The following is a 12,874-nucleotide window of genomic DNA, read 5'->3' on the forward strand; positions in this document are numbered from 1 at the left end:
GGGGCCGGAGCAGCCTGAGCTCCCAGGACTCCCCCACCGCCCCCGCACCCACGACCCGCGTGGTCCCCGCCCTTCCACCCTCTTCACGCACCCTCGCCCCCTTTTTGTGCAACCCCGCGCCTCCTCCGGGCTGCCAACCCCTGCCACCCAGGCGCCAGTCCCGGGTGCGGGGAGAAGGCCGGTGGGGAAGGGGCGGAGGGGCCGGGGTGGAGGAGGAGCCGCGCAAAGGGCCTGGGGGCGGGGAGCGAGGAGAGCGCTCGGAATGTGTGCCGGTCTCTAGGTGGTGCCAAATTCTGGGGCCTAGGCATTTCCCTCGCTTTATGTTTTTGGTTTTTTTCCTTCCTTCAATCTCTTTGATTAGGCCGTACGTGGCTGTGGCAAGGAGTTGGGGAAAAAAATTATAAAAACAGGAAAGAGAGAAAGCACAGCCAGACCCCCGGCTTCGCGAGCCGCCGGGGAGGGGGCGGAGGAGGCTGAGCCAGGCAGAGTCGCCAGCGGAGACTCGCGAGTGGCGCGCGGGAGGAGCGGCCGCCGGCGCTGGGCTTGCCTTGCTGCTGCTGCTGCTGCTGCCTCCCCACCGCCTTTTTTTTTTTTAATCTGGAGCGGGGTGGGGAGCGGGAACCCGAGAGAGAGAAAGCAAAATATTAAAAAGCCCCAAAGACAGCCAGCAGGAGCGCGGTGCCCGATGGCTTCGCTGTACCAGAGGTTCACCGGCAAGATCAATACCTCGAGGTCCTTCCCTGCGCCCCCGGAGGCAAGTCACCTCCTGGGCGGCCAGGGGCCCGAGGAGGACGGCGGCGCAGGAGCCAAGCCCCTCGGCCCGCGGGCGCAGGCGGTGGCGCCCCGGGAGCGCGGCGGCCGCGGCGGCGCGGGTGGCCGGCCCCGGTTCCAGTACCAGGCGCGGAGCGATGGTGACGAGGAGGACGTAAGAGCTTCTCGGGGGCGGGGGGCGGCGGCGGGGGCTCCGGGCGGAGCGCGCGGCGAGATGCATCGGCCGGGGGCATCTGGGGGGGGGGCTCGGGCGCCCTCCCCCCGCCCACGACTCTCCGGGCGCCCCCAGACAGGCTCCGTGGCGCCAGATCGCGGTCACTGCCGTCCCGGAGGGAGCGGGTCTGTGTCTGCAGCCGCGGCAGCCGGGAGTTGGTGGCTGGAGAGAGCGGCGTTTGGGTACTGCGCCTGCTGGGATCTGGAATTCGCCTTGCGTTCCCTGGATGCGCGGATGTCTGTTTTTAACAGCATGCTGCTATGGTTCCTAAGGAGAGAATTCGATCGGCCTGTGCTTACGAGTTGGTTTATTTTTTATTTATTTCGTACTCCGGAAACACAGCCTCAGGCACCTTCTCTCCCTCCCACCTGTGTCTGGAATCTCTCCATCGTGCCCCTCCTCGCCTACCCACTCTGTCCCTTGACTCAAATGCCTCTCGTTCGTGTTCGTTCCTCTTCTTACTTCTCCTAGACACTTTTTCCCCCCAGCGGTGGTGGTGGTGATTATCCTTTCCGGAAAAAAAAAAAAACCAAAATACTGGCATCTGAGCCCCAACCCTCTGTCCCAGGGCCCAGCTCTTTTGCTGAGAGACCTCAGGCCGTGTCTGTCTCCCCTCCCAGCCCTGGACTCTGCCTTAGACCGTGTTCAGTGAAAACTTCTCCGAGAGCACATTTCCTACTCTTCATGGGGCTGGAAGCCTGGGTTTCAAAGGTTGGATTTGCACATCGCCCTAGTAACCAGTGACTCATGCAGGACGGGAGCCGGACCTTAGATGGATGAGTTTAACCACCTCCTGTGGATCCCTTTCAAGGATGCAGAGGGCTGCTAGGACTTAGAAGGGAGGAAACTGTGCTTTTTCTTTGAGGCCTTCTTTTCCCATGGAAAAGAGAAAAATCCCCGACAGGCTGTCAGAGAAACAGGACTGGCTTGGCTGGTACAGCTCTTTGAACAGCTAGGCTGTGTTGGTTTGTAGAAATCATGGTGTATGCCTTTGAGGAGTTTCACAACTGCACCTTTTAAGCAAGGCTGTGCCGTCCCAGGGTTCCCACCGGCCTCTAACTTAGTCTACCCTGACATACCCAGGGCAGTGTATTGCCCTGCACTGAGCAGGAGGTTTTGGTCATTACCTCTCCGCAGCCTCCAGCCACGCTGTTTCCCTGTTTCGTATTTCTTTAGTGCAAGAGTTGTGTTTGGGTCGGGTGGGGGTGGGGGTGGGGGCGAGACATTGAGTGATTTCCCAGGGACGATTCCTAATTGGCAGATACTATGAAATCAGTGAGGTTTTGCTGTTGTTACTGGTAGTTTTTGTTTTATGGATGAAGGATGTGGAAACTTTAATGGAGATCACAAAACTTTGCGGGAGATGTGGTTTGTTTGCACATACACAGGTACACACCCCCTACAGCCCTGCGTCAGATCTTGCATGAGGTTTTGTGATTTTCTTCTGAATCATTTCTAGTCTACCCTGATTCAATAGAGAGGCATTCAAAGGCATGTCCCTCACTTTGGTGGGCCAAGCCCTGAGGGAAATAGACAGATTGTTCGGTCATCTGGTTCAAGGAACTAGAAGTCTTTGGCGAATGGTTTAATTGGGGGAGGGTGAAGAGTTCTGGAGGATTAAACTACCGAGAATATTGGAGAAGATAGTTTAGCTGCAATGCAAACAGGAAAAATGTACTTTTTACCTTAAATCTGACTTAAAATTGTTGAATTGTGGATGTCTGGAGTGAGAACAATGTGCAGTTTTTTTCTCAACAGGCTCTAGGTGTCGCTAGGAGAAAGGAAAGGCAAGCGCTCTGAATTTTATTTCAGATGGTCTCCATCTTTTTTTAAAAAATCTTAACTTGGAGTATATATGTCCTTTTTATTGTGACATGTGTCTAGAAATGATTCTCAGATAAACACAGGTGTCCTGAGAAACAAATAAGGATATAACATGTACTTTTTTTTAATGGGGCTCTAAACAGCATCTCTAACTTAGATGTAAGTCCTGACATCATGCTTTTTTTTTTTTCCTGGAAAATACACAATGTGTGTGGGTGGGTGTGTATTGTGTGTTTATATAGTATACTCCCGATATATATATACAGACATATATACTTGCCCGTTATCTGTACATATATATCTGGCACACATCTGCAAAATGCATTGCACATATGTCCTTTAAGTTTAAATTGTATAATTAAACTCATGACACAGGCTGAATGTTGCATCCTTTAAAAACAACAAACTTTTATGCACTCTTCTTAGAAAAGTTCCTCAGAATTGGAAAAGTTATGCCCCCAAATTTACTAAAAGATAGATGAACATATCAAACCACTTTTTCTCCAGGAACAAAAGCTTCAATTTGCTTAAGGTGTATTGGGGAAAAAAAAAAAAAAAAGACAGGTACAAAAACTGCTTTTTAGATACAGATATTTGCCAAGACTGAAGAATCTTGAGTAATCATTTTGCTACCCAAATTTAAAGCTGAGGATATGCAATGAATTAGGAGCACATTGCATTTTATTACGTGTCTTGCAACTGCTGACAACCTCAAGACAAACCGAGGCTTTCCTTTTCAACATCTGCGAGGAGCTGGGAGCGCGGCTACTTCTGTGGGAGCTGTCTGAGGTGCTGAAACCTTCTCGGCTTAGCGCAGGAGAAATCTCCATCGCTTTGCCTTTTCAGTCCTGATCCCAAGGCTGGTGGCTTTATTGCTGTTCTCTGGCTTGTCAGGGAAGACTGTTCCAAAGTACAGAAACAGCTTCGCTGCCTTGGTCACTAAGATGATGGTAAGCAGCATACCTTTATAATCCTTAGGGCTTTGTACCTGTTGTCCTTCTGTCTGGAAATTGAGAAATATAGTTCTTGGCTTCTGTGCATGTGTGTACACCTACATGCCTGAGTATGACTGAGAATGGGAAATTACCCAGCCACACCCCAAATAAAATTTGTGGTAGTCTAACAAGGCTAACACAGAAAAATAAAATGCGGAGATAGAATGGCTAGAATTAATAATGCGTGGTCTAAATGCACAAACTACACAGGCAACAAAGGGACTTCCCACCTGTGTGGCTCCACAGGAAAGCCTGTTTTGGGTGGGTCAGTACTAACATGCAAAGTCTGACTTCAAAATAGAAATAAAACCAGAGGGTCTTTTTTATCCACTTCCTTGTAAATCTTAGATTTATTTAAATATAAAGTCAATTACTTGGGCAACTCCTCTGAGGAATCAATAGCCCTTATGATTTAAAATTCATTGTGTAGGTTTAAAAATAAGTTGACTCTTAAAGGAATTGTTGCTGGAAGTGACTTTTAGTGGAATTTAGTAACTTTCATTTGGATTAACTGTGGCTAATTTTAAAATACTGAACTTTGCCATCCGCCTGCTTGAACATTTCTTTTTAGTTTTTTAAAGGGCTTTGGAGACCTTCTGTACCATTAGAGCAGTAGTTGTGTTAAGGTTATGCAGTGTGTTCCTGTATCCTTCATTTTCAGTGACACATGGCTTCCTAGCAATACAAATGTGATGACAACAGGATTTTAAAGCAGCAAATTGGTTAAAACTGGGATAGATTGACAAATCACCACCCATGATGTCCACCAGCCTTGGCAGGGCCAATTTCATTATCCTCTATGTCTTCGACAACCAACCCATCTTTTTTCCTCCATCTTGGTTTTTTCTTGGCATAATGTCAACATTCTGTTAACGCGTCCTTGGGATCTATCAACTTTACGATTTCTTAACTAGCTTCCCTCTACAAATATGTTTATATACTCTATTACTTTTCTTCTGTTTCAACTGTAATTTAAAATTTTTTAAATTTCACATGATTTTCCTGATAAATGAGAAAAAGGCTAAATCTTTCAGCTGTCTACTTGATCCCATTACTCTCATCACCAATAGGACCAGTGCTTGGTGTACCCACCTACAGAATAGCCATGGATATTGCAGGAGCATGGAGAGTTGCAATGTTGCCCCCTCCTCATCCCAGTGGCTCCTACAAAGTGGGAGCCATGAGGCCAGGTACTGAGAAGTGCTCAGTGAATACATGCTGCTGCTGTTACTAATAATATTACCCCTTCATCTCTCCTCCTTCAGTTCCTTCTTCTTTACCTGCAGGAAGGAAAAAAAAGATTGCCTTCATTGGCCTCTAGCACCAGCTCTGGCTACTATCCTGTTTTTCTTTCTTATTTTATTATCCAACTTCTCAAGCAAGGCGTCTACTACTGATTCTACTTCCTTGTTAACATCTTGCTTGGATGCAAACATCCATTCTGTACCGTCTTCACTGCAGTAATTGCACACAGAATGTCATTGATGTCCTCTTAGTTAGCTGATATAACAACCTGATTCCTCCTTAGTCTTGATGTTGTTCCAGCTCTTGCTCTTGACGACTGTCACCTGCTTGTCCCACTTTGTATCTTGTGTTTCTTTCAATGTTACGTGAACTTAGCCTTTGAATTCTTTGGTGCATCATTTTCTCTTCCTATCCTTTATATAGGAAGACTGAACAACGTGCTACCTTCCTAAGGTTTGGTCTCCAGTATTTTCTTTCTTACCTTTCTTGCTTTCTTCTGAAGGTAAATGGTCTCCCTTTTTAGAAAAGAGTCAAACACATTCTGCAGTGTCTACATTAGAAGGTGGTTAAAATAGCTTTGCTGCCCTGATGTACATCTCCTAGCATTTCTTCTGAAGGTGAGTTGCTTTTCTGTTTTACAGAATTGGAGGATTCTGGGATTGCAGGGACCTTGGGGATCCCCATCTTGATCTCTCTTCCAAGCTTTTGTACCACAGGTCAAGCAGCTACAAGATCATTTTTGTGGTGGTGACAAGATACTCACACAGAATACATCCCTGGCTTTATTGATCATTTCCCCTCTTTTATATCTGCTTATGGCAGGTAACTTTCCGGCCTAATCCCTTTATTTCTGCTACCAGTATTTCCATTTCCTCCACATCTTTGCATGACACCCAATGTTTGTAAGCATGCACAAGTTGCATTCTCTTAATGTCTTGGTTTCTTTCTTGTAACATGAAGTATTTCACTAGATGAGCTTTACAGCCCCCTTGTGGTCCTATAGTGCTGCATAATAGCACCCTGCTGGATGCCGTCTTCCTGAAAAGTTTCGTTTTTGTACTTCAAAATAAAGTGAACACATAGAAAGTGTTCAGTCCCTTCAGAATAAAGTGAACACATAGAAACCATAAACCAAAACAGCCTCACAGTGAATCCTTTGGTAAAGTGAATAATCAGTTAACATTTTAAATGTAATTCCATCTCAATAAAAAATTTGCTGAAATTGTAATGTATCTATAACAGGATTACACATAATTCTGATTACTATTCCAGCCCAGAAAATGCAATCATAATAAGGAAGTTGTCTCTGTGACAAGTAACATATTGACATACACAAAGTGGCTGCGCTGGCTGAATGATTGTTGCAGCCAAATATAGCATCAGAAATACCTTACCTCTGCATTGCACCTGGTGATTTTCAAAGCACTGCCACATGTGTCTCATTTCACCTTCACAGTTACCTGGGCTAGGGAAGATAACCATAACCTAGAGCTAGTCTTTTAGCTTGAAATACTAGTAAGGGTAAGCCCAATTTCTTTTCATTTGGATGGGTCAGTTGTCACTTGTGAATTAGAGCAAACACATTTCAATGTGTTCACAAGCCTTTGCTCTCTGGAGCCAGACAAGAAAGTATGTTTGTGAAAAAGCAATAATATATCTTTCCAGTAGATTTGAGTTCTGTGTTCACAGGACAGGATTTCCAGGTAGCATGCATGTCTATTTTCCATGGAATGCCTCTTTTCATTGCTGCCAATGCAGTTTTCCGTCATGTACCTGTATGTGTTACCTGTAGATTTAATGAGAGCTAGAGCGTTAGAATAACATCATATTAATGTATATTTTTGACAGTGGAATCAACTCATTTTCCCACATAAAGTAAATATTCTAATGTCACTGGGTAAACAGGAATTTTTCTAGATGTTGGCTTTTCGACATGATTTCTATCATAAAATAGAGCTTTTATATTTCTTACCCAAAGCTTTTTCCCCTTTAGGGTCAGAATGATTAGTGAGTTTAATTTTTGCAAGCAACTGGCAGGAGTTGCTGAGTAAGATATACATGCTGATTGTATATAACCCTGTTCCTTTTAATTACTCTGATGATAACAATGCATTAATCAAGCACATGAGAAATGCTTCTCTGCAGTATGCAATATTGATCCCTTTCATAGAGCATTGCCTATAAAAATAATAGTCACTATAATCTTTTTAAAATTAAATTCTGGTTAACAAATCTAGTGTTAAGAGCACGAGTATCCATGTGCCAGGTTATGATTTGCTTCCATTTCAAGCACATTGGTTTGATTTTACTCACATGTAAAAAGAAATCAGCCTTTCTCATGAACAACTTCTGTAACATTTATCTCTAAAATGATCTAACATTATGAAAATATCTGACATCGAAAAATTTTAAAATTGACATCTAATTTTATAAGTGAGAAGACTACAGGTAATTATGTGAATGGTTTTAAGGAAATAGTTTGTGTTTTTTGGACCTCAGGACACTTCAGCTTCTCTTCTCACACCTGTGTTTTTCTTAGCATATTTTGCTTTACCGTAATTGAGTTGGGGAATTATATCACTGAGTTTAAAAATGTATGACCATTTTAAAATGTAACCGTCTAAAATATTTTGGTTCTAAATGGGTGTGCTAATTGCTGAAGCAGAAAAATAAACCACAATTTTGTCAGAATAGTATAAGATTTTGCCCTGACTTGGTTTCCTCAATAGTTTTACTTTTTTTCCCTTTGTATATTACTTCCTGTGTTTTCCAGCAGCATCCACATCTATCTGAAATACAGTACATGTTTAGTTTTGTCCCATGAAAAAAGGTGGAATGGGGATATAGGTATCTTCCCACCTTGGAAATGAGAAAACCAATGAAACCTTTCTCTCTCCTGTTGTTCACTATTGTCGGGAGATTTCTTGTAAAGGCAGAACTACTGGGATTGAGGCAGCAGCTTTCATGCAGCAATGGGATCTTTGTTAGATTCTTCATAATATATTGATCTAATTACATGTATCCATTATATGTGATACACATACTATACTTTAAATGACATCAGCTAGAAGGAGAGCATGGATGGGATACAGTGGGAGCATTGAGAGAGCAAGGCAATGAAGGTGGAGGAGCGCCAGCGAAGGTCACTGGCCTCCGTCTCCCTAATCATTTTGTCCACAACACTCCACTTTCTAAACTGTATTCAAACTCTGGATATGCCTCATGCCAAATCCTATCTAATAATTGTTAACCATTAAAAACCTAAAAATGAGAAATTTCTATAAAGGTCTTGAGAGGTGAAGTTATTTTCTATTTTTGAAGATTTTTAGAGTTGTTGGGTATTTACAACCTCTGGAGGTAGCCCACCCCTGACATAGTAGCTCTGATTATTAGAGACTTATTGGAGGTGCCTGTCTTCTTCCTAGCCTCTCTGTAGCTCCTGCTCATGGACCCTCATTTTTCCATGGTTTCTGAGGAAGGGCAGCGGCATCCTCCTGCCTGAAGCAGACAAAGTCACATAGTCCTGTGTCCTCCCTTCTACTTGTCCCCCTGCTGCCAAAGAACCACAGAGTCCCCTCAGCACCCTGCCAGCCTCCCCAGGAACATTCATGGAGGGAATGGAGGTGGTTTTCTAGGACACCTGAGTTAGGTTAAATAGCACCTAGCTACTTTCCCAGGTTAGCTGTTAGATCTTTGTCCTCAGACTCATTCTATATTTTCCAATTTGCAAAAGCACACCCTCCATCGCCAGGTTTGAGTAAAATGTGCCTCAGCGAATTGCTGAATTCGGAGAATCCCTCCGCTAGGGCGCCTGCCCCATGCTTCCTCACACTCAGCCCTCGCTGCCAGCTACAGCATCCTTTCCGGGGAAGCAGGCCCAGCTGAGACTCATCTGAGGATAACTGTTAGGTGGAGGAATGGGGGAGGAGATGCCAGAGGGCTGCAAATACAGAAACAGATCAGCGAATCAAGTTTGGTTCAGGCTTTTCCAAGCTTGAACTCAAGCTAAGTGTTTGGAGAGGGCTGGCTTCTCACCTGGGTGGATGTGGGGGTTGCGAGTGTGGCTCTGCAAACATCTCTAGGTCTGTGGCACCCAGGGGGCTGGTGCTCCTCCACCCCCTCACGTGGGTGTGGCTGTGTGATTCCTTTTGGCTGATGGGATGGGAGTGGAAGTGAGAGCAGCCCTTCTAAGTGCAGGCTTCAAAAGCCAGTGTGTGATTTCTGTGTGTCATGGAAACCAGCAATATTCCAGAGAGCCGCTGCTGCACAAGCCAGATAGAAACTTTAGCTAGTAAATCGCTGAAATTGTATCAGTACAGGAGAGCCTAACCTGTGCCGACTGCTACGTAGGATAAATATTAATGCAGATGAGTCTCCATTCCTTTCTGGACCTCAGGTGCATTCTCCTCTATGGGCAAGGTCAATGGTCTCTAAATTTCTGTGGAGAGTGTGTTCTTCCTTCCTGCATTTTGCTTAAAGCTTTTCTCTTCCCAAGAGACTGAAATGGAAGTTGGCCCAAGGAAGGCACCTGACCTTGGAGTGTGTGGGTCTCAGGAGCTCCTTTCTTTAGAGAGCATGTCTTATTGGGTGGGAGGGAACAGAGCAAGAAGGTGCTGATTTCCCAGAAGGCAGGTGCATGCATTCACGGGGTGTGTGGGGTTTGGGATCGGGATGCAGGAAGGGGCAGCAGGAGAAGGATGGTATAGGCAGATTGCCAGATAGTGATGATGAAAGCAAGTGTCGCCACCTTTGGAATGTTTCTAAGGGTTTCTAAGGATCAGATGTTAAATGAGAAGTTAATGGGTGCAGCACACCAACATGGCACATGTATACATATGTAACTAACCTGAATGTTGTGCACATGTACCCTAAAACTTAAAGTATTAAAAAAAAAAAAAAGAAATGAGGCTTCTGGGCCTTGGCCTAGAGACCCTGCAAGGCAGAGAAGTCAAGGATCCCACAGGGAGGCTTTCTAGTGTGGAAGGTCCCCAATGAGGAAAAAAATTCTATGTAACTTAATCCGTGGTACAGGCTGTGCTCCTCCATTTTTCGTGCATTCATGACAATATTATTTCCAATTTAGAAAATGAAGGTTACATGTCATCATCTAAATAGTAGGAAACATTAGCAGAAACATGTAGCTTTAGCATAAAATTCTTTCTCCCCCAATTAGTGTCCTGACGGTTGCCATTGAATCTCCATTTTGTGTGTGGAAAGAGTGTCATGGATTTCTCTTCCTTCTTTCCAGGTTTTTAGTTCCTCTGAATGGATAGGAAATTCGGCCCCTAAATTTCCCTACGTCTGGTTATCTGTCAAAAGGAGAGGGGGCATTGTTTCTATGGAAACAGGAGCTGCTGTGATGGACAGGGGCTGCCGGGCTCCTTGTTGGGTGGCTGGCCTTGCTGAATACAAAATCATCAATACGCTTCCTCATTGTCCTCGGGCTCCAGTGAGATCATATCAATTGGCAAGGTTGCTTTTTTCTGTAGGTACTAGAGAGCACCTGAGCAGAATCCTAACGTTCCTTCTGTACCTGCTGCTGGATGATCTTTTTAATCCTGCTGCCTGTGGTACACAGGAAAAATACAGTCCTGTTTGTATAGCCTGCACTTGGGCTAATCCCAGTGTCTCCAAAGCAGGGGAGGACCTTGAGTGGTCATTTCTGGCCCTGTGTGTCTACCACCGCACTATGTATCCTACACTGAGGGTCATGTTCCCACTTTAACAGGACTTTAACCCAGGAAAACTTGCCCCATCATTGTCGAGGAGCTGCTTCCCTCTCGCCCAAATCCAATCAAACTTGTTGCAGCCTCAGTTCATTTCCTTGGGTTCTAACCTTACTTAAGACATTTGCTTTTTTTTTTTTTTGGACAGAATCGCCCAAGCTGGAGTGCTCTGGCACAATCTCGGCTTCCTGCAGCCTCGACTTCCTAGGCTCAGGTGATCCTCCCACCTAAGCCTCCCGAGTAGCTGGGGCTACAGGCACACACCGCCATGCCAGGCTAATTTTTGTACTTTTAGTAAAGATGAGGTTTCATCACGTTGCCCAGGCTGGGACCTTCACTTTTTAGGGTACCCTTGCCACTGACAGGATCTGCCTCCATCACTCCCCAGGTTGTGAACCATACAAGGGTCCCTAGTTTCAGATCAAAAGCCACAGTTTCTGTAATGATGTAAAGGCACGACATCATCCACCCCCTCCCAACCCCACCACCCTCCCGCCCCCCGCCATCTGTCTCACTGCACCTCCTCCTACTCTGAGCTCAGGGCTGGCTCCCTGTGCCCTGGTCACGCCAGGCACAGCAGGCTCTCCCCTGAGCTGCTCACACAGTGGCTACCCCATCTACTCAGCCTTCTTCCCCTGCGTCCACCTGACTGGCTCCTTCACACCCTCCATGGAAGCCTTTGCTCCAAGGTCACTTTCTCAGTGACATCTCCGCTGACCACCTGTGTAAAATGGTAGTTCCTGATACTCCTCACCCTGCCCTCCTCTGTTTTTCTGTCACCACAGCATTTATCACCTCCTAATATTTTATACAATGTACTTATTATGCCTCCTTTTATTTCTGTCTTCCCCCGATTGGCTGAGCCAATTGTAAGGCTCTTTGGCCATTTTGTTCTCTGACATGTCTCAGTGCCTAGCACAGAGCCTGATGCATCAAAGTTCTCAATAAATATTTGTTGAATGAGTGAATGAATGAATGGAATCCTACCTGAAGAATCTTTGATCACTTCTATCTGGATAATCACCATTCTCTTAAACCCGTTTTCCAAACATTTGCTGAAACTGAAAGAGTTCTGAAATTAGAACTTTGACCCTTCCGTGTGGGTGCTTACATGTGTCTACACATGGATTCTCCTGGTGTCAGGATTTTATTATTGTGTGATTCTGGGCAGGCTCTTGCTGCCTGTCCAACTTAAAAGTACAGCTGAGCAGACAAAGTAATTACTAGAGAATCAGTAGAATTCATTTCTGTAGGACCTGTTTAAATAATCTAATATTGGTATTTGCAATATTTTGTACTTCTTTTCTGAACGACAACAAATATAAGTGCAAATTTTCTATGTATGACTACTTCATTGACTTTTTTGTAGTTATCAGACTAAGGAAGTAGTAGACAAGAAGGTCTCATAAGGAAAAATGCAAGTCTTTGAGAAGAGAGTCCTATAAATATAGCAATGTGACAAGTTGTTTTTGATTAGGTATTTGCATTACCTAATTCTCAATATAACAGAAAGAAAAACATCACAGCTTCTTTTTCCATGATGCTGTGATCATTTCTTTATCTGGCAGGTAGGAAGTCAAAAAAGAGTGGTTTTGAACTATATATCATTAGAGAAAAACTAATGTTCCCCGACCATAAAGGTACAGTTTTTGCCAGAAAAAGTGTTCCTGGATTCTGTAATCTATTTGAAATTGCCTGAGGCTCTTTAGCTTTCTACAGCATACATTTTTATAATAATACAATCAGCACTATGTGGCACTTAGGATGGTGCTAGAACAGGGACTGAAATCTTTATGTTAGGGCTGCCTATGTGCCAAGATGACCTGGAGAACTCGTCTCTTTGGGCTGTATCAAGGCTGCAGCAGCACTTCCAGTCAAGTCACTGAAATTAAATATGCAAAATAAAGATTTGCAATTTCTGTTTTCTGTTGCCAGACAGTGTTGGGAAACAAATCTATGTTTCAGATGCTTTTATAGCCATGGCAAAGTGGGCTGAACTGTTTAACAAACATGGAAGAGTTGAAGCACACCCTCCAGTTTGCATATGGGGGTGTCAGGCAGTGTGTTGAGCAGGTAATTAGAGACCCACAGGCAGGCTG

General features: G+C 44.7%; 1 protein-coding gene across 1 annotated transcript in view; it reads left to right on the forward strand.

The window, feature by feature from the left end:
* The first annotated feature begins 258 nt into the window (after positions 1 to 258).
* DPP6 (dipeptidyl peptidase like 6) overlaps positions 259 to 12,874 on the forward strand; it is an 863,103-nt gene continuing 850,487 nt past the window's right edge. Inside the window, exon 1 of the mRNA XM_024249875.3 lies at positions 259 to 925. Within this exon, the coding sequence (XP_024105643.2) occupies positions 686 to 925 (240 nt within the window). The 5' untranslated portion in view covers positions 259 to 685. The remainder of the gene's footprint in view (positions 926 to 12,874) is intronic.

The sequence above is a fragment of the Pongo abelii genome, chromosome 6 (assembly GCF_028885655.2).
Source record: "Pongo abelii isolate AG06213 chromosome 6, NHGRI_mPonAbe1-v2.0_pri, whole genome shotgun sequence".
In the NCBI taxonomy this organism is placed as follows: Eukaryota; Metazoa; Chordata; class Mammalia; order Primates; family Hominidae; genus Pongo; species Pongo abelii.